Source organism: Mercenaria mercenaria, chromosome 12 (assembly GCF_021730395.1).
Source record: "Mercenaria mercenaria strain notata chromosome 12, MADL_Memer_1, whole genome shotgun sequence".
Classification (NCBI taxonomy): domain Eukaryota; kingdom Metazoa; phylum Mollusca; class Bivalvia; order Venerida; family Veneridae; genus Mercenaria; species Mercenaria mercenaria.
In genome coordinates this window covers 5,449,698-5,471,898 of record NC_069372.1, presented here as the reverse complement: position 1 = coordinate 5,471,898, position 22,201 = coordinate 5,449,698, and the positions used below count along the sequence as shown (strand labels likewise).

The 22,201-nt window shown below is 35.7% G+C and overlaps 1 protein-coding gene across 2 annotated transcripts in view; it reads right to left on the bottom strand.

Moving 5' to 3' along the window:
• LOC123534726 (coronin-6-like) overlaps positions 1 to 22,201 on the bottom strand; it is a 54,439-nt gene that overhangs the window by 15,884 nt on the left and 16,354 nt on the right. Inside the window, exons 5-11 of one of the 2 annotated variants that reach the window (XM_045317117.2) lie at positions 19,234 to 19,350; positions 18,921 to 19,025; positions 17,547 to 17,692; positions 16,222 to 16,282; positions 13,182 to 13,283; positions 11,049 to 11,300; positions 8,674 to 8,831 (exon numbers count right to left, since the gene is read on the bottom strand). In XM_045317117.2, coding sequence (XP_045173052.1) covers positions 8,685 to 8,831; positions 11,049 to 11,300; positions 13,182 to 13,283; positions 16,222 to 16,282; positions 17,547 to 17,692; positions 18,921 to 19,025; positions 19,234 to 19,350 — 930 coding nt within the window. In that variant the 3' untranslated portion in view covers positions 8,674 to 8,684. The remainder of the gene's footprint in view (positions 1 to 8,673; positions 8,832 to 11,048; positions 11,301 to 13,181; positions 13,284 to 16,221; positions 16,283 to 17,546; positions 17,693 to 18,920; positions 19,026 to 19,233; positions 19,351 to 22,201) is intronic. The other variant, XM_045317118.2, reaches the window with a different exon arrangement.

The window sequence follows — 22,201 nt, the reverse complement described above, 5'->3', positions numbered from 1 at the left end:
GTTTTGAGTATGACGTCGTTTTTTCTATTATTTGACATAGTGACCTAGTTTTTGAGCTCATGTGACCCAGTTTTGAACTTGACCGAGATATTATCAAGATAAAAATTCTGACCAATTTTCATGAAGATCTATTGAAAAATATGGTCTCTAGAGAGGTCACAAGGTTTTGCTATTATCTGACCTATTGACCTAGTTTTCAAAGGTACGTGACCCTGTTTTGAACTTAACCTAGATATCATCAAGGTGAACATTCTCACTAATTTTCATGAAGATCTCATGAAAAATATGGCCTCTAGAGAGGTTACAAGGTTTTTCTATTTTTATACCTACTGGCCTAGTTTTTGACAGCACGTGACCCAGTTTCGAAATTGAACTAGATATCATCAAGGTGAACATTCAGATCAATTTTCATGAAGATCCATTGAAAAATATGGCCTCTAGAGAGGTCAAAAGATTTTAATAATTTTAGACCTACTGACCTAGTTTTTGACCGCAGTTGACCCAGTTTCAAACTTGACCTAGATATCATCAAGATGAACATTCAGACCAACTTTCATACAGATCCCATGATAAGTATGGCCTCTAGAGAGGTCACAAGGTTTTTTTATTATTTGACCTACTGACCTAGTTTTTTATGGCACGTGACCCAGTTTCAAACTTGACCTAGATATCATCAAGGTGAACATTCTGACCAATTTTTATGGAGATCCATTCACAAGTATGGCCTCTAGAGAGGTCACAAGGTTTTTCTATTTTTAGACCTACTGACATAGTTTTTGACCGCACATGACCCTGTTTCGAACTTGACCTAGATATCATCAAGATGAACATTCAGACCAACTTTCATACAGATCCCATGAAAAATATGGCCTTTAGAGAGGTCACAAGGTTTTTCTATTATTTGACCTACTGACCTAGTTTTTGATGGCACTTGACCCATTTTCGAACTTGACCTAGATATCATCAAGATGAACATTCAGACCAACTTTCATACAGATCCCATGAAAAATATGGCCTCTAGAGAGGTCACAAGGTTTTTCTGTTATTTGACCTACTGACCTAGTTTTTGAAGGCATGTGACCCACTTTCGAACTTGACCTAGATATCATCAAGGTGAACATTCTGACCAATTTTCATGAAGATCTCATGAAATATATGGCCTCTAGAGAGGTCACAAGGTTTTTCTATTTTTAGATCTACTGACCTAGTTTTTGACCGCACGTGACCCAGTTTCAAACTTGACCTAGATATCATCAAGATGAACATTCAGACCAACTTTCATACAGATCCCATGAAAAATATGGCCTTTAGAGAGGTCACAACGGTTTTTCTATTATTTGACCTACTGACCTAGTTTTTGAAGGCACGTGACCCAGTTTCGAACTTGACCTAGATATCATCAAGGTGAACGTTCTGACCAATTTTCATGAAGATCTTGTAAAATATATGGCCTCTAGAGAGGTCACAAGGTTTTTCTATTTTTAGACCTACTGACCTAGTTTTTGATGGCACGTGACCCAGTTTCGAACTTGACCTAGATATCATCAAGGTGAACATTCTGACCAATTTTCAGGAAGATCTTGTAAAATATATGGCCTCTAGAGAGGCCACAAGGTTTTTCTATTTTTAGACCTACTGACCTAGTTTTTGATGGCACGTGACCCAGTTTCGAACTTGACCTAGATATCATCAAGATGAACATTCTGACCAACTTTCATAAAGATCCCATGAAAAATGTGACCTCTAGAGTGGTCACAAGCAAAAGTTTACGGACGGACGCATGGACGGACGGACGGACGACGGACACCGCGCGATCACAAAAGCTCACCTTGTCACTTTGTGACAGGTGAGCTAAAAAAAAGAAAATTGACGGGCATCAGCGCAGTATGCTAGTTCATGTTTATTTCAAGTGTTATGAAATTCTATATGATAGTTACTGAGAAATGGCTGCAGACAGACATTTTTGGGCATTTTTCATTAAATCAGGGGCAATAACTCTAAGAGAGATGGACCAATCAAAAACAAGAGGACCATGATGGTCCTGAATCGCTCACCTTGATATTATCAAAATAAAAATTCTGACCAATTTTCATGAAGATCCATTGAAAAATATGGTCTCTAGAGAGGTCACAAGGTTTTTCTATTATTTGACCTATTGACCTAGTTTCCAAAGGTACGTGACCTGTTTTCAACTTTACCTAGATATCACGGTGAACATTCTCACTAATTTTCATGAAGATCTCATGAAAAATATGGCCTCTAGAGAGGTCACAAGGTTTTTCTATTTTTATACCTACTGGCCTAGTTTTTGACCGCACGTGACCCAGTTTCGAAACTGACCTAGATATCATCAAGGTGAACATTCAGATCAATTTTCATGAAGATCCATTGAAAAATATGGCCTCTAGAGAGGTCAAAAGATTTTTCTAATTTTAGACCTACTGACCTAGTTTTTGACCGCAGTTGACCCAGTTTCAAACCTGACCTAGATATCATCAAGATGAACATTCAGACGAACTTTCATACAGATCCCATGAAAAATATGGCCTCTAGAGAGGTCACAAGGTTTTTTTATTATTTGACCTACTGACCTAGTTTTTTAAGGCACATGACCCAGTTTCAGTCTTGACCTAGATATCATCAAGGTGAACATTCTGACCAATTTTCATGAAGATCCATTCAAGGGTATGGCCTTTAGAAAGGTCACAAGGTTTTTCTATTTCAAGACCTACTGGCCTTGTTTTTGATCGCAGTTGACCCAGTTTCAAATTTGACCTATATATCATCAAGATAAACATTCAGACCAACTTTCATACAGATCCCATGAAAAATATGGCCTCTAGAGAGGTCACAACATTTTTTCATTATTTGACCTACTGACCTACTTTTGACGGCATGAGACCCACTTTCCAACTTGACCTAGATATCATCAAGATGAACATTCTGACCAATTTTTATGGAGAACCATTCACAAGTATGGCCTCTAGAGAGGTCACAAGGTTTTTCTATTTTTAAACCTACTGACCTAGTTTTTGACCGCACATGACCCTGTTTCGAACTTGACCTAGATATCATCAAGATGAACATTCAGACCAACTTTCATACAGATCCCATGAAAAATATGGCCTCTAGAGAGGTCACAACGTTTTTCTATTATTTGACCTACTGACCTAGTTTTTGATGGCATGTGACCCACTTTCAAACTTGACCTAGATATCATCAAGATGAACATTCTGACCAACTTTCATACAGATCCCATGAAAAATATGGCCTCTAGAGAGGTCACAAGGTTTTTCTATTATTTGACCTACTGACCTAGTTTTTGACGGCACTTGACCCATTTTCGAACTTGACCTAGATATCATCAAGGTGAACATTCTGACCAGTTTTCATGAAGATCTCATGAAATATATGGCCTCTAGAGAGGTCACATGGTTTTCCTATTATTTGACCTACTGACCTAGTTTTTGTCCGCATGTGACCCAGTTTCAAACTTGACCTAGATATCATCAAGATGAACATTCAGACCAACTTTCATACAGATCCCATGAAAAATATGGCCTCTAGAGAGGTCACAAGGTTTTTCTATTATTTGACCTACTGACCTAGTTTTTGATGGCACATGACCCAGTTTCGAACTTGACCTAGATATCATCAAGGTGAACCTTTTGACCAATTTTCATGAAGATCTTGTGAAATATATGGCCTCTAGAGAGGTCACAAGGTTTTTCTATTTTTAGACCTACTGACCTAGTTTTTGATTGCACGTGACCCAGTTTCGAACTTGACCTAGATATCATCAAGGTGAACATTCTGACCAACTTTCATAAAGATCCCATGAAAAATGTGGCCTTTAGAGAAGTCACAAGGTTTTTCTATTATTTGACCTACTGACCTAGTTTTTGAAGGCATGTGACCCAGTTTCGAACTTGACCTAGATATCATCAAGGTGAACGTTCTGACCAATTTTCATGAAGATCTTGTGAAATATATGGCCTCTAGAGAGGTCACAAGGTTTTTCTATTTTTAGACCTACTGACCTAGTTTTTGATGGCACATGACCCAGTTTCGAACTTGACCTAGATATCATCAAGGTGAACATGCTGACCAATTTTCATGAAGATCTTGTGAAATATATGGCCTCTAGAGAGGTCACAAGGTTTTTCTATTTTTAGACCTACTGACCTAGTTTTTAAAGGCACGTGACCCAGTTTCGAACTTGACCTAGATATCATCAAGATGAACATTCTGACCAACTTTCATAAAGATCCCATGAAAAATGTGACCTCTAGAGAGGTCACAAGCAAAAGTTTACGGACGGACGACGGACACAACGCGATCACAAAAGCTCACCTTGTCACTTTGTGACAGGTGAGCTAAAAAAACTTGAAGGGCATCAACACAGTATGTTGGTTCATCTTTATTTCAAATCTCATGAAATTCTACCAGCTAGTTACTGAGAAATGGCTGTGGACGGACATTCTTGGGCATTTTTCAGTAAATAAAGGGCAATAACTCTAAGGAAAATTGACCAATCAAAAAAAAAAACTTGACAGGCATCATCGCAGAATGTTGGTTCATGTTTATTTTAAGTTTCATGAAATTCTACCTGCTAGTTACTGAGAAATGGCTGCGGACGGACGGACAGACAACGCCATTTCAATACCCCCCTCCCGATTTCATTGGCGGGGGATAAAAATAATTTTCTTATTTTTATGTTTGTTCATTTTGTTTCAACTAATCACCTGACCTGCTGACCTAAAGATCATCAAGATCAACATTCTGACCAAGTTTTATTAAGATATGGTCATAAATGTAGCCTCTAAAGTGTTAACTAGCTTTTCCTTTGATTTGACCCGGTGACCTAGTTTTTGACCCCACATGACCAAGATTCAAACTTGACCTAAAGATCATCAAGATTAACATTCTGATTAAGTTTCATGAAGATACAGTCATAAATGTGGCCTCTAGAGTGTTAACAAGCTTTTCCTTTGATTTGACCCGGTGACCTAGTTTTTGACCCCCACCTGACCCAAATTTAAACTTGACTTATAGATCATCAAGGTTAACACTCTGACCAAGTTTTATCAAGATATGGTCATAAATGTGGCCACTACAGTGTTAACAAGCTTTTCCTTTGATTTGACCTGGTGACCTAGTTTTTGACCCCAGATGACCAAATATCAAACCCGTCCAAGATTTTATTGAGGGTAACATTCTGACCAAGTTTCATTAAGACTGGGCCAAAATTGTGACCTCTAGAGTGTTAACAAGCTTTTCCTTTGATTTAACCTGGTGACCTAGTTTTTGATCCCACCTGACCCAGATTTGAACTTGACCTATGGATCATCAAGATTAACATTCTGACCAAGTTTCATTTAGATATGGTCATAAATGTGGCCTCTAGCATGTTAACTAGCTTTTGCTTTGATTTGACCTGGTGACCTAGTTTTTGAACCTACATGACCAAGATTCAAACTGGACCTTGAGCTCATCAAGATTAACATTCTGACCAAGTTTCATGAAGATATAGTCATAAATGTGACCTCTACAGTGTTAACAAGCTTTTCCTTTGATTTGACCTGGTGACCTAGTTTTTGATCCCAGATGACCCAATATCGAACTCGTCCAAGATTTTATTGAGGGCAACATTCTGACCAAGTTTCATTAAGATTGGGCCAAAATTGTGACCTCTAGAGTGTTAACAAGCTTTTCATTTGATTTAACCTGGTGACCTAGTTTTTGACCCCATCTGACCCAGATTTGAACTTGACCTATGGATCATCAAGATTAACATTCTGGCCAAGTTTCATTAAGATTGGGTCACAATTGTGACCTCTAGAGTGTTAACAGTCAAATTGATGACGACGGACGAACAGAAGGACGACAACGGACACAGGGCGATCACAAAAGCTCACCTTGAGCACTTCATGCTCAGGTGAGCTAAAAATGCATGAGAAATTATATAGACTGGGCAAGACAGTGCAAAATGAGTGTGACTCATGGCGAAACAGTAGGACTTGACAGGTATGTATGAATTAATGGATTTTACTTCTGAAGATTAAATGAATAGGAATTTATATTTTTATTGGGATTATCTCCTGGATTTACACACTGGAAAATTTCCTTAATTCATAGCAGCTCAAAATCACAATAAGTATAGTTTATCCTGCCATTCAAAACACTTAAAAGATTCTCACAGAAATCCCAAGGGGTAAGTATATGGGCAAATATAGTATATCTAAAATGTTTTCATGCTTTTTAATTGTTCCTGTATAACAGATATAGAAATTTCTAACAAAAGCATCAGATATTGACATTTTTTATCTGATTATATGCAATGCTGTGTAAACTGGTTGTGTGCTATAAGAAGGTCAAATGCAGTGATATATATATATATACATACAGCAGCTGCTACACAATTCTAGTTATTATCTCAGGTAGAGAAAACATGAAATTACATTCTCCTTAACCTCTACCCTGCTAAAATTCTAAAATGGAGTGCTCCATCATTCAATTCTGGCAGGGGTGTTCACTGAAAATTTACTGACTGAACTGCTAACAGTGCAGACCATGATCAGCCTGCAAGAACTGCTCAACATTCTTCTTTTACAAATATTTACTTTTTACTTTTGTTTTTGAATGTAAGAACACGCCTTTGTGGCTACCTGTATTAAACAGTCACTTGCCTTATACAGCCAGTCAGTAAACTTCCCAAATTAACTTTTTGTTCTAATTTTACCTTGTCTTAACCAGCCACCTGCCTTAAACAGCCACCTGTCTTAAACAGCCACCTACCTTAAACAGCCAAATTGTGTTGCTCCCTTGACTAGCTGCTTGATGTAGATTTGAAGTTTAACATGTCATATAAAACTCTATGAACAAGTTCATTTAAAGGAGAATAGAAAATGAAACAAACAAAAACCTGGATAAATATTTCTTGTGAAGCAGGTGCTGTAGACCAAGCAATAGGTTAATTTGTTATCATCAATCTATCTGCCACCTGCTGATTAATTAAAATACATGTACTAACAGTCATAATCATAATTGAATATAAAACTTGGTGTTTGTTTTCCTGATGAAGTATTCAACTTACTCTCTCTGATTCAGTTATAGTATTAAGGAATTAAATATTGGGTCACAATAAACATTCAAAATGTACTTATCAAACCTAAATTTGAACTTTTAAATGTGTGGATATATGAGTACTAAATGTTTTCTGACCAACTTCAGTAGATGCATATTGCTAAATTTATGCGTGTCAATATATACATGTGTAATCATATGCATGCATAAACATATACACGCATAAATATCTTGAAATCTCAACCTCAGTAAAATCTCATCAAAGAGGTTGTGAATTCAAACTCATATCCATATATGTACATGTACAAAAACGCTTATACTTAATAATAGGTCTTGGCTAACATTTGTACGATAGATAAATTAAATTGTGTAGTCGCTACACATTAATGTAAAACATTTAAGACTTCAGCCTTATATTTTAAGAGTAAATATGAACGGCTTGATATATTGTCTGGAAAATGTAATGCTATGAAGATGCTTAAAAATAAAGAAAATACGTGTACCAACAGAAGTATAACAATGCAACCATACTTATATCTTGGGATTCGTTTAAACATATCAAGAATAAAATGTTCTACTATGAGTATGACTGTTAGTGGATGTTAGCTGAGAGCAAAATCTACATGCAACAAAACCAAACAAAATAAAAACACTGTGAGATGCTGGGCCACACCACTACAAAAGAAGGCTGGGTTAAATATGCAAATATGAACATTGCGCATCATCTTCCAAGCTTTATACATATATACAATATAAAGATATATATAACATTTTACTGGATTAAAAAATACAGTATTTAGACCCAATTGGTTTCTTTTTTTTTTGGCTTCCAAAGACTTCATTCCACAGAAAAGATCGGGTATAATCTTTGAGGATGAATTATGTTCATGATTTTATAATTACGATTCCCTGTTGGTTTATGGAATGATATCCTTTCCTTGAGATGTAAAGTAATCATAAAATGTATCATCTTGACTTTACCCTTAACTAATACTTAGATTCTAAACATTTAAGAGCCTTTTAGCAAATAAAGCTCATGTTTTGTTGGGTTTAATGCTGTTTCTTAACAGTATTTCAATTATTTATGGCAGTTCAAAAACTAACTAGCGAGCATTACTAGATTCTTTGCCAATATTAACCTTCCTCCACAAGTAACTGACAATTTTCATGCATGAATCAGGGCTATGGCACAAATGACCTTAGTAAATCAACACGGTGAACATACACCTTGCCCGAGATTTAAGCCTGATTGGAAATTCCTTTTTATGAAGCAAACTATCAAGCTAATACACATAAATGACGAAATGGTGTACGTTTCTACAAAGAAAAAACTGTCCAAGATTTTTAATATGATCTTATAGCGTTCATTTACCGAAAATAAACATAGTACATTTCAAGCTTACAAACTGAACAAATCTGCGTAAAAATTTTAACAACATCACACTGCTATTTCATGCTCAGTTCCATATATAAAAAGAACATTAAGTATGTACTCTGCAATTATGCCATGCCTTGAAATATCATTTATATATAAGCTTGTGTTACAACGATGATGCACAATGTTCTAAAATAAATATTTACAAGTACATTTTTTTTTTCTACGCTTGTTCGCCTTCGTCCTCCTCCGATGTATTTGCTTCAAACTGAGCAACTTTATCCTCTAACGTTTTGATTCGACGTTCATGAGCTTTTACAATAAGCTTCAATTTGCGTATATCATCTTGGAGTGCTTGTGGATCAAAGTCCTTAAACAAAAGTATTGCAACGAAACTCAATGCAAATTAAAACATACAAATAGTTCTTTTTTTTATTTCAAATTAAAAGTAAACCCTAGTAAAAGGATGGTTTAAAATTTCTGCTGTTTTTTTTTTCCCAAAAATTATTTATCAATTGACCAGTTTTGAGTATATCGCCATATTTCATGACAAGAATGCTTTGGAGATTTTTTTTTACCTGACAAAGTTCAGAAAATGTGGCCAATGTATGTCACAACTATCACTCCTATAAAGATTATATAAAATTTCGAAGTCAGTAGTTGAAACAAGCTGTTGTGGTATTTATACCTATATATATATATGGGCTGCAAGCAAAAACCACACAAGTAAGATGGCACAATTTAACAACCATAAAATGATACCGCTACCAAATGTTAAATTATTACTTCTACAAACAATTAAAAGAATAGTTTAAGCCCAAACAGCAACAGCAAGTTAAACCAATCTTTCACAGTAGGATTACAGAAACTGATAGATGTATATGCTATATAAAACAATAACCTTACAACTAATTGTTAACACATAAAATTATAGACATTTATTTATGTACATAGAAAGCTGTTCGAAAAATACATAAACAACTTTAAAAAATAAATTCATTGTAGTATTTCAAAAAAGGGCAGTTACTCTGTGCAGATTACAGAAAAAGTAGGTTATTTTAAGAACTGTTTCAGGAGTAATTTCTCTTGTATGGCAAAAAAAAATTATGACTCCAAACGATAAAGAAATAACCCCAAAAAACATATAATAAAAGGAAAATTTGAAACCATTTACTGGAGCTTACAGAGCATTCAACTGACCCCAAGGTTAATAAACTTGAGTTTGGAGGCCAGTCTCTGAATACTGCCCTACCATTGGTCAATGTAAAGACTGTGCTAACGAATGACCAATCAAAGTTTTTGAGACTGGTCTTCAAAGTTTACCATTAGAATGCATTTAAGCCATTTGTTCTAAGACTGCTTGAAAATCTTTGTAATGAATCAATATATTAAAAAAAAATCCAAAAAAATCTCAAGTTAAAACAACTAAAAATGTCTCACACTTAGTATTAAGATTCTGCTTTAAAAATATGTCTTTTTCTGAAACAGTTTTTAATCATAACCTTTCTTCAAGACTTCCAGAAGTGACGGCCAATTACACTTGTGAATGATTAAAGATAGATAACTTCTGTATGGCTATATGTAATAACATCACATGCAATAATATATTTTCATATTTTACTGTAATATTAAATGCTATATTCATACAATGTCATGTATGCATAAATTAATTCAACGAAGTTCACTGCTTTGAAGAAAACACAAAGAAGGAACATATTATACATATAAACATACATTTATTTCAAATTTTTTTTTTTCATGAGTTTATAGCCAATAACATGTCAAATTCCAAACAAATTCCAAAACTGGAAAAGGCATCCTGGCCCCTTCCCCTAAATTTCTGATAAAAATTCTCTATCAAGATGCCCTGTAAGTTTTAAGTATTAAATTTTCATATTTACATAGAAATTATTACACTAGTAACTAAATCTAGGTTATTTTCTAGATTTCTTCCCACCCTGTCTAATTAAATTCAAATTTTAATAACCCAGAAAATTTTCCAGATTTGAAGAAAATATCACTAAAATTCCCATTCTAACAGGTATGGGTCACGTTCCCAAAACCCTACAAACGAAACAGAATAAAATGAACAAAATTGGTTGAAAACTGAATATACAAAATCAGTTTACCAATTTATGCACCAAGGTGACAAAATAAACTTAAAGCAACATGCCTCAGAAGCCTCAACAATTCCTATAAACCCCCCCCCCCCCCCACCCCCCAAAAAAACCCAGATAGAAGCATCATTCTATAAATCATCAAAACAACACAACAGATTTTTTTTCAAGCTGTAACAGATAAGCTGAAACAGAAGTGCTATTTCATACAAATGTTGAACTGTACCATGCAAATGAAAAGGTTGAGAACTTGTCTACAATTTTTACTCCAGTGTTACTGTCATTTTAAAATTCTGCCTGAACTCAATGAATCTGAACTAGTTCCTTTTTTACTAGGAAAAAAATGCTAATAAAGTACTTTTGTGTTTTCTCTATACTTTTTTTAAAAATAATGTTTTCATAAATCTGCAGGCATGTTTCTTTGTAATGTTTTTGCTTCATTTAAACACCCTGTATATTAAGCAACTTACAGCTGGAAGGGCCGGGCCTGCAGGAGCCGGGGTTGGTGCTGATACGGCCTGGGTGGGAGCCTCGGCTGCGCCATTACTTGTAGCACTCGCTGGTTGTTCATGGTGCGTCTGTCGACTGGTGACCTTACTTGGTGTGTCAAGAACGTTGGACTTACGAGCGGCTAACTTATTTGGTGTGTCAAGGACATTAGATTTCCGTACAGCGGAATGTTGCTCTTTCTTGGCGCCGGCATATTTGTCTTTTAGACAACACTAAAAACAAGAAAGTAGTGTTTAATCTAAACAGCTCTGTTCTACATCTCTTCATTAACATTAATGTGAAGAAAAAAGTGACCGTGTATTTCAGTGGCAATACGGAAGTCCCCTACTGGTTTAAACTTTGTTAGCGTTCGTCTATTGCGGTTGTTGGCAACAGTGTTAGAACTAAAAATACTTCAAGGCATTTAGGACCCAAGACACAAAAACTAGTTTTATTTAAATTTCAACAGTGACCTTGACCTACAAGCATAGATCATGTACGCAACAAACATCTGTCTGCAGATTCTGACAAAGCTTCAAGATGATCAAGTAGAAAATTTAGACTCTAGAATGTCAATAAGCCTTTGTCATGATTTAACCTACAAAGCTAGTATTTAACCTCGAGTAACCAGTTTTTGATCAGACCTACATTTCATAAAGATAGACATTCTGATGAAAATATATGATAATTAAATGGAATATGTGGTCTCTATTCTTAGGAAGATTTTTCTATAATTTGATCTCATGACCCCAGAGCGAACTCATAAAAACCTAGTTACCTTGTTTTTGACCTCAATAGCCCAATTTTATTTTGTTTGTTTGTTTTGGTTTTAACGCCGTTTTCCAACAGTATTTCAGTCATGTAACGCGGCGTTAACCTAACAGTATTCCTGATTCTGTACAGTACAAACCGTTCTCGCAATAACTGCAACTCCCACAAATCAAGGTGGAGACATGACTTCCGACACAATGTCGTTTATCAAATAGTCACGAGAAACACCCCCCCAGGATCGAACTTGCGACCCGAGATCCGTAGACAAGTTCTTACCTACTGACTAAGCGGCGGGCAGCCCAATTTTATGATGATCAAATGGAAAGCATGACATGTTATGTGATTCTTACTAGCCTTCTTACTAGCGTTAACAAGCTTTTTCTATGATTTGACCTAGTGCCCTTGTTTAAGGCCTCAGGTAATCCAGTTTCAAACATTTTTTTCTCTCATTTTTTGAGACAAATATTTTTTTACCCACAAATAACGATGCCTTACTAAACTGCCCTAAGGTAAGGGACTTAGACTACTATGAGATACAGGATTTAGCTCCAAGATACTGGATTTAGACTGCTCCTAGGAACAGGATTTAGACTGATTTATACCTGTGACAGCAAGAACACACTTAAAGGCGTACACTAGAGTTTCTGTATATGAGATTTTTCCCAATAACAGAATTTCTTCAAACTTTGGATATTTAGATACTGAAAAGAGTTATCTGTCCTTGAAAACGGCATTTCCTTAAAATGTCGTTTTCAAGGGCAAATAACTCTTTTTCAATACTGGTGACCTATGACTTTTATTGCATATTCTTGTTTCTTAGACGATTGTCCTTCAATATCCAAAGTCTGAAGAAATTCTTAGGTTGTGGGGTTATAATTCCTTAGAGGTGATGGGGTAATGAATCCACAGAGGTGGAAAGGTTATGATTCCAATGACATGGCATGGTTGTGTGATTCCACCGAGGTGATGGGGTAATAAAACCAATGAGGTGATGGAGTTATGAATCCTTAGAGGTGATGGGGTGATGAATCCACTGAGGTGGGGAGGTTATGATTCCACTGAGATGATGGGATAATGAATCCAATGAGGTGGAAAGGTTATGATTCCAATGACATGGCATGGTTGTGTGAGTCCACCAAGGTGATGGGGTAATGAAGCCAAAGAAGTGGAAGGATCATGATTCAACTGTGGTGTTGAGGTTATGAATTCAATGAGATGACAGGGTTATAATTCCACTGTGGTGGGGTAATGAATCCACTTAAGTGAGAAGCAAGAGTTTAGAAGTCAGTGGCCTTAACCACTAGGCCACAGAAGCAGTGTACTCAAACTGTGTAAAAACTTACAAGCACAGGTGTTGAATCACAGCCTTCCATGAACTGATCAGCTGTGCAAGCAGGTTCGTCCGACGGTGTGTCAGGATATAGATCATCTTGAAATAAGTCTGACTGAAATACAAACAATCACTTTACTCAGACTAACATTTTGTTCCTGCTTTATTTGAGCTGTGCCATGAGAAAACCAACATAGTGCATTTGCCACCAGCATGGATCCAGACCAGCCTGCGCATATTCATAACAGTAGGTGAGTAGAAAAATAAAGCTCAGTCAAAAAAGCCATAAATTTATTTTAAGGTAAAATGAGCTGTGCCATGGGAAAACCAACTTAGTGCTTTTGCAACCAGCATGGATCCAGATCAGCCTGCCCATCACAGTTTCTCTAATGGCAATAGGCTCTGGAAGCGAATAGCATGGATCCTGACTGGACTGCGCAGATGCGCAGGTTGTTCTGGATCCATGCTGATTGCAAATGCACTATGTTAGTTTTCACATGGCGCGGCTCAAATAATGATCTATATTTCAAGTTTTATATTAAAGCAAATCGGTCAGTTCTAAAAATAGTCATACTCTATTGAATAAACACACAAAAGAGCTGTCTGTTGACAGCACGCTCAACTATTCGAAGAACTGATGGAAGTATAGTGTCGAAATATTATCAGAGATATTCAGACAAAAGAAGAACAAGCGGGTCATGATGACCCTGGATCGCTCACCTGAGTAATATGAGCTACATGTTTCAAATGTCAAACTGATGCTAAAATATTAAGAAAGTCAGTAGGTCACATTCATGGTCAATGAAATTCAGTTTTACGATCGGTGTGCAAAACTGTACATGTCATCCAAATTTCAAGGCTGTATCTTAAAAAACAAGAATGTAGGTCAGCAGGTCAAGGTCACAGTCAAGTGACATCATATTACTTAGGGTCATCAGGTAATTATTATTAAACAGTCTTGGAAATAGGATCAGATAATTTTTTAAGTATTTTTTCATGTTTTACTCATATAATAATTAAGTGACCCCGGGGCGGGGCCTCTTTTAACCCCAGTGGCATAATTTGAATAATTTTGGTAGAGGACTACTAGGCAATGCAACAAACCAAATATCAAAAGCCTAGGTCGTGTGGTTTCAGACAAGAAGATTTTTAAAGTTTTTTCCTATTTAAGTCTATATAAAACATGGGACCCCCAGGGCAGGGCCTCTTTTCACCCCAGGGGTACAATTTGAACAATTTTGGTTGTGGACCATAAGACTATGCTACAAACAAAATATAAAAGGCCTAAGTCTTGTGGTTTCAGACAAGAAGATTTTTAAACCTTTTTTCCTATATAAGTCTATGTAAAACTTGGGACCCCCGGATGACGGGCCATATTTGACCCTAGGGGGATAATTTGATCAATCTTGGTATAGGACCACTAGATGATGCTACATACCACATATCAATGTCCTAGGCTGTGTGGTTTTGAACAAGAAGATTTTCCCTATATAAGTCTATATAAACTATGTGACCCCCGGGGCGGGGCCATATTTGACCCTAGGGGGATAATTTGACCAATCTTGGTAGAGGACCACTAGATGATGCTACACACCAGATATCAAAGCCCTAGGCCCTGTGGTTTTGGACAAGAAGATTTATTAAGTATTCCCTTTCGGTTGCCATGGCAACAAGAGTTCTGCATGGAATTCAATTCTTTGAACAATTTTGAAAGGGGGACTCATCTAAGGATCATTCCTGTGAAGTTTGGTGTAATTCTGCCCAGTGGTTTTCAAGAAGAAGATTTTTTTAGAAAATGTTGACGGACACACGACACATGACGGACATTGACCGGTCACAGAAGCTCACCCAGGTGAGCTAAAAATAGATTAGACAATGTACTTGTATTTTTGGGATTGGTTAAGTCTTGCACTACATGGCAATGTGTAACCATGATGGTTAGCAAGACTGTTCAAAGTTTCAAAGCCATATGTCAAACAGTTTAGACAAAATATGGAATTGTATGCAAAACTTACTAATTTCTATGTCAAAAAGGGCCATAAATGAGCTAAATTCCTTGTCCTAGTTATGTAGTCTTGCCTACATATGTATACTATGATGGTAAACAAGTGGTAAAAGTTTCAAAACCATATGACAAACATATAATTTAGGCAAAACATGAACTGGTATGAAAAATTTAACTTATTTCCAAGTCAAAAAAGGGTCATAAATCAACCAAAATAGTTGTCAGAGTTATGTACTCTTCCCTACAGATGAGAATAATGATGGCAAACAAATGTTCAAAGTTTTAAAGCCAAAAAGTCATGTCAAATAGTTTTTACACAATGCTGACTTGTACGAAAACTGAACAAATTTCCAAGTCCAAAAAGGGCCATAATTCAGCCAAAATACTTGACAAGAAAAAATTCTCTTGCCTACAAATATAGGCTGTTATAATAAACAAGTGATAAAAGTTTCAAAGCCATAATTATGTCAAACACAAAATAGGAACAGGTACGAAAAACTCAACCAAGATTGGTATGTTAAAAGGGGCCATAATTCTGCCAAAATCCTTGATGGATTTATGAACTCTTGCTTAAAACTAGACATGGTGATGGTACACAAGTGCTGAAAGTTTCAAAGCTTTATATCAAAAGGTTTTGTCAAAATGTGGGCTGGTACGAAAAACTTAACCAAGGTGTGACGCCGACACTGTGATGAGTAGGATAGCTCTACTTATTCTTCATTATAGTCGAGCTAAAAAAACAAATGGTGGCATATATAACAGTAGCACGAGAAAATCTTACTTTAACTGATGAAGCTATAGATACATAAATAAATGTGTGCATCGAACAGTAGAACTCCTCGAATTTAACCAGTAAATGTAGCCAGTTATTTGCTGCACGCCAACAGTAACAAGGAACATATTGGAAAGATTGAACATGTTTAAAATTTAATTATTTAATCACATGCTATGCTGAAATAAGGTATACCCATTTCAAAATTCTTAGCAATATTTCATCAGATACTTTTGAAAAGTTTTATCTATCTATGTGGCATTTTAAAAGACTCACTTTTCTCGGCACTACCATGGGAAGGACTTCACAGAGACCATTGTTCAGCAACTTGTAAAATCTGAAAAGGAAACATTTGTTCAATGACAGATCTGAGTCTCAATATCCAACTCTATCAGGCTGATGAACACCCTTCAGGAACCATTACTATCTTAAAGAAATGCAGCAGTGTAATATGCAGTTTTTAATGTTATCTGCAAAATCATGGTTCGTTCGAATTTGAGCTTATAAAATTCAGTGTTGTTTTTTTCTCTCCTGATTTATCTATGACAACTTTTTTGCTTTTGCATTACATTTAACAGAAGAACAAAAGGAAAAAATACTATATACATGAGTCTGCATTATGCAATTTTGTGCATGCCTAATCTCCCGAACTTGTGTACACAATGTAATGAAACTTCAAATAAGTGACCAGTAAGGTTCTTTCAGAAAGATATGCTTCAAAATTCCTACACATATGATATTGAAAGTTTCTTTTCTGTTGGACTTTAAGTGACATTAATAAACTTTATGTCATACAGCATCTTCCAGCTAATGTAGATATCCCTGTATAATGCCCACCCATATATACTACACACCCCAAATTTTAGGCGAAAATCCTGGGAATGAACATTTTTGGTCAATTTTGAAAATTTGAAGTCTCAACTGAAAACTGAAGTTAGATTTACCTTTGACACTGGTGATAAATTTTACTCCTCGGTGGAGGGCATATTTAGTATTGCTGTAACATTGATTTTTGTTTTCTTGTTTTCTTTAAGTCAATGATTTTAACAACCTTTTGCACTGAAGTGACAACATTATAGTTGAGGACCAGTCAATAAAAGTTTCAGTCATTCATTGGATTTTACGTTTGTATTGAAAAAATACGCAAAATCTCTGCAACAACATGCAACTTCAGGGGCACAAAATTAAATTGGGCGCAAGAACATGCAAACATATTCTTGACACAAAGGTATTGGCATTTTCACACAGATTGACTGAATTGATTAATCTGCGAAGAGTAAATTTAATGTATTTTACTTACGTATTAACCTGCCTTCTTAGCTCAATACTGAGAGCACAGATCTACGGATTGCAGGGTCACGAGTTCGATTCCCAGGTGGGCCGTATGTTCTCCGTGACGATTTGATTAAATACAATGTGTCTGAAATCATTTGTCCTCCACCTCTGATTTATGTGGGAAAGTTGGATATTACTTGCAAAGAACAGGTTTGTACTGGTACAGAATCCAGGAACACATGTTAGGTTAACTGCCCACCGTTATATAACTGAAATACTGTTGAATTACGCTGTTAAACCCAAAACAAACAAACAAACAAACTTACCTAGTAATTTCACAAGAACAAACGTTAAGGCCTCGTTTTGGCATCATTCCAATTCCCCTCTGGCTCTCTTTTGTCTGGTACAGATTTAAATAATGGACAAATGGTGCTTCTTCTGTCACTTCATAGAAACGGATTATACTATCACCCTACAATATACAAATCATGATGCACAGGGTTAACAAATGAGCACAAGGGCTTTCTCTGTCATCTCACTGAAAATAATTATACTATCACCCTACAATATACAAATTATAACACACAAGAGTTAACAAATGAGCACAAGGTCTTTATCTATCTCCTCGTTGAAATTAATTTTACCATTACCATACAATATATAAATGAAGAAACGCAGAGTTAATAAATGAACACAGGAGCTTTATATTTCCATAGAAAAATGTTTTGCTGGTTTACCAATATGTTGCAAGTTAAATATCAGTCAGCTGTGAACAGAGTTATGTCTGGCCATGGATTTCATATTTTTTTCCGATGCAGTTAATGAAGGCACCATAAATGTCAACTACAACAGTCATCAACTTATAATTTATGTTCTAATCATCACTCCAACTATTTTCTTTTGCTGAAATGTTCTGACTTGTTGTAGTGTAAACTAGAAGATGCTTTTGTAGAAAAGTGCATGTCTCCCCCAATGCATAGTCATATAGGCTAGAAGTCAATGAGCGACATGAGTGAAAGTCAAAGTGATTCTGAAGGTTGGCTGCAATAGGGATCATCTTATTTGGCATGTCCAATCATCCCACTAAGTTATAAACTGGAAACGGTCTTCCATGTTCAGGCACCTGTGACACTGACTTTTGATGAAATGACTCCAAAATCAGTAAGGATCATCTACTCTGCATGTCCAATCATCATATCAAGTTTCAACATTTTGGGTCAAGTGGTTCTCAAGATATTGACTGGAAAGAGTTTTCTATGTTCAGGCTCCTGTGACCTTGACCTTAGCTCAAGTGACCCCAAAACGATAAGGGTCATCTACTCTTTAAGTCCTATCATCATATGATGAAGTTTGGAAGTTCTGGGTCAAATGGTTCTCAAGTTATTGATCAGAAACTGTTTCCCATGTTCTGGTCTCTGTGACCTTGACTTTTGATCAAGTGACCCAAAAAGCAATAGGGGATCATCTACTCTACATGTATAATCATCCAATGAATTTTTAACATAGCATGACTTTTAAACATCTGAACAGTTTTTTCTCCTGCCTGTATTTTATCAACTGTTATAATACTGGAACATATTTATTAATTTCTTAAATCCTTCTTACATGAATTACTAAACTACCATCTTTTAGTCTCCCTCCGAGAAAAGGAAGATAACTTTATCACTTTCCTAATAAAACTGCGGGCAGGAGTTACTCACCTTACCACATAGCCAGACCATATTTGTGTCCCCATCATAGAAAGGGAAGATAACTCCATTGCTGGTATCTATCACTTCCATATTCATTGGCTCACTCAAATCCTTCTGCAAAGCAAAACAATCTTTAACAATTATATCAATTTAAACCGATGAAAAATAGCTTGAAATCTACCAAATATATTTACTTCTCATCAACAATGTAATTTTTTTTTTCAAGTTATATAATTATTATTTGTGTGGGACTAACTTACAAATTTAACTCTTGACACCAAATCCCAATTTTGAGGCATTCTACTGCCGAAGAAATACTTACAGTATCCCATAATGCATATTGTCTCTCGCTCATTTTTGAGAACCCTGTTGTGAATATTTTGTTGTCTTTAAGAAATACTGCTTGAGCTGGCTTTGACCCATCATGAGCTTGCTTTTCCTGTTAACAAACAAGATATAATGATTAACTAGAACTGTCACAGGAGTGACTCATACCCCCACCATACGGTCTTGTCACAGAAGAATGGCAACCATAAGGAATCTTAAAAATACTTTGGAGTACTTCATCCTGGGCTTCCACATATAAGTAATACTAGTATAATACTAGTATAGTAACACTAGTAAATATATTAAATCTCTAATATTAGAGATACACTAAAAGTGAATACAAAAAAAGTGTCTTACCGACCCATGTTACCACGGAAAAATGTTTTTACTTTTTACATAGGACTTATAATAAAAAAGTTAGAAAAATACCTAAAATATTGAAAATCTCAAAATAGGATTTCTAAAAATAGACTAATTCCTGGAATTTAAGGGGAAGAAACTCAGTACAAAGGTTAAAAAAGGTTACTTCCCTTTGGCTCTAAGCCAATCAGAATGAGATATAGTGAAAATACATCAAAATTAACCTTAAATTCTAGGTAAAAGGGGACAGAATTCAAGAAAAATAGTGTCAGAGTTATGCACCTTGTGTCACATGAAGTGGGTGATGAGGTGGAACATCTATTTTAAGTCTGAATCAAATCCATTCAGTAGTAATTGAGATACAGTGAAAATACATCAAAATTAACCTTAAATTCTAAGTCTGAATCAAATCCATTCAGTAGTAATTGAGATATAGTGAAAATACATCAAAATTAACCTTAAATTCTAAGTAAAATGGGGCATAATTCATGAAAAATTGGTGTCAGAGTTATGCACCTTGTGTCACATGATGTGGGTGATGAGGTGGAACATCTATTTTAAGTTTGAATCAAATCCATTTTGTAATAATTGAGATATAGTGAAAATACATCAAAATCAACCTTATATTTAAAGTAAAAGGGGACATAATTCATAAAAAATTTATGTCAGAGTTAAGCACCTTATGTCACATCATCTGGGTGATGAGGTGGAACAACTATTTCAAGTTTGAATCAAATCCATTTAGTAATAACTGAGATATAGTGAAAATACAACAAAATTAACCTTAAATTCTAAGTAAAAGGGGACATAATTCATGAAAACTTGGTGTCAGAGTTATGCACCTTGTGTCACATGATGTGGGCACATGATGTGGGTGATGAGGTGGAACATCTATTTTAAGTTTGAATCAAATCCATTCAGTAGTAACTGAGATAAAGTGAAAATACATCAAAATCAACCTTAAATTCTAAGTAAAAAGGGGCATAATTCATAAAAACAAGAGCTGTCTGTAAGACAGCCAAGCTTGACTATTCGAAATATTGTCACAGAAGCAGGAAATTATTACCCAAAATGTTAAATATCAAAAGAGTTTTAAGTTCAAAAGGGGACATAATTTGATCAAAATACATATCAGAGTTATGGCACTTGATGCTATCAACTAGTTTTATAACCCCGAAGAAACATGTTAAGTTTCAATTCAATATCTCAATTAGTTTTGGGGATAGTAACTTGCATGTAAAACTTAAACAAGAATTTTCTAAGTCCAAAAGGGGGCATAATTTGCCCAAAATACATGTTAGAGTCATGGAATTTGACCCATTGAGGTTGGTAATTGAACTAGAAAAAGAATAAATAAGTTTCAAAGCTATATTCCTTTTGGTAATAGCTGTATATACTTGCACGCAAAACTTTAACCAGGATTTTCTAAGTCCAAAAGCGGGCATAATTTGCCCAAAATACATGTCAGAGTTATGGGACTTGGTGTATCAACTAGTTTTATAACCCCGAAGACACATGTGAAGTTTCAATTTAATATCTGTAGTAGTTTTGGAGCTAGTTACTTGCATGTAAAACTTTAACCAGGGTTTTCTAAGTCCAAAAGGGGGCATAATTTGCCCAAAATACAAGTCAGAGTTATGGGACTTGACCCAGTGAGGTAGGTAATTGATCTAGAAAAAGAAAAAATAAGTTTCAAATCTATATGCCTTATAGTAATAGCTGTATGTACTTGCACGCAAAACTTTAACCAGAATTTTCTAAGTCCAAAAGGGGGCATAATTTGGCCAAAACACATGTCAGAGTTATGGGACTTGGTGCTATCAACTAGTTTTATAACCCCGAAGACACATGTGAAGTTTCAATTCAATATCTGCATTAGTTTTGGAGATAGAAACTTGCATGTAAAACTTTAACCAAAATCTTCTAAGTCCAAAAGGGGGCATAATTTGCTCAAAATACATGTCAGAGTTATGGGACTTGACCCAGAGAGGTTGGTAATTGATCTAGAAAAAGAAAAAAAAAAGTTTCAAAGCTATATGCCTTTAAATGATAGCTGTATGTACTTGCATGCAAAAACTTAACCAAAGTGTGACGCCGACACCGACGCCAGGGTGAGTAGAATAGCTAGACTATTCTTCGAAAAGTTGAGCTAAAAATGGTGTCAGAGTTATGCACCTTATGTTACATGATGTGGGTGATGAGGTGGAACATCTATTTTAAGTTTGAATCAAATCCATTTAGTAATAACTGAGATATAGTGAAAATACAACAAAATTAACCTTAAATTCTAAGTAAAAGGGGACATAATTCATAAAAACTTGGTGTCAAGAGTTATGCACCTTGTGTCACATGATGTGGGTGATAAGGTGGAACATGTATTTTAAGTTTGAATCAAATCCATTTGGTAATAACTGAGATAATAGATTTCGGGACGCGACATGACGGGATGTGACAAAACTGACTCCTATATACCCCCCTCAAACATGTTTGGTGGGGGTATAATAACATATTAACTATATCAAAACTAGATGTTCTAAAGTGCTAACAAGAGCGCCGCCAAGCGGGGCAATATATGCCCAAAGGCTTACATCATAGGATTGGAG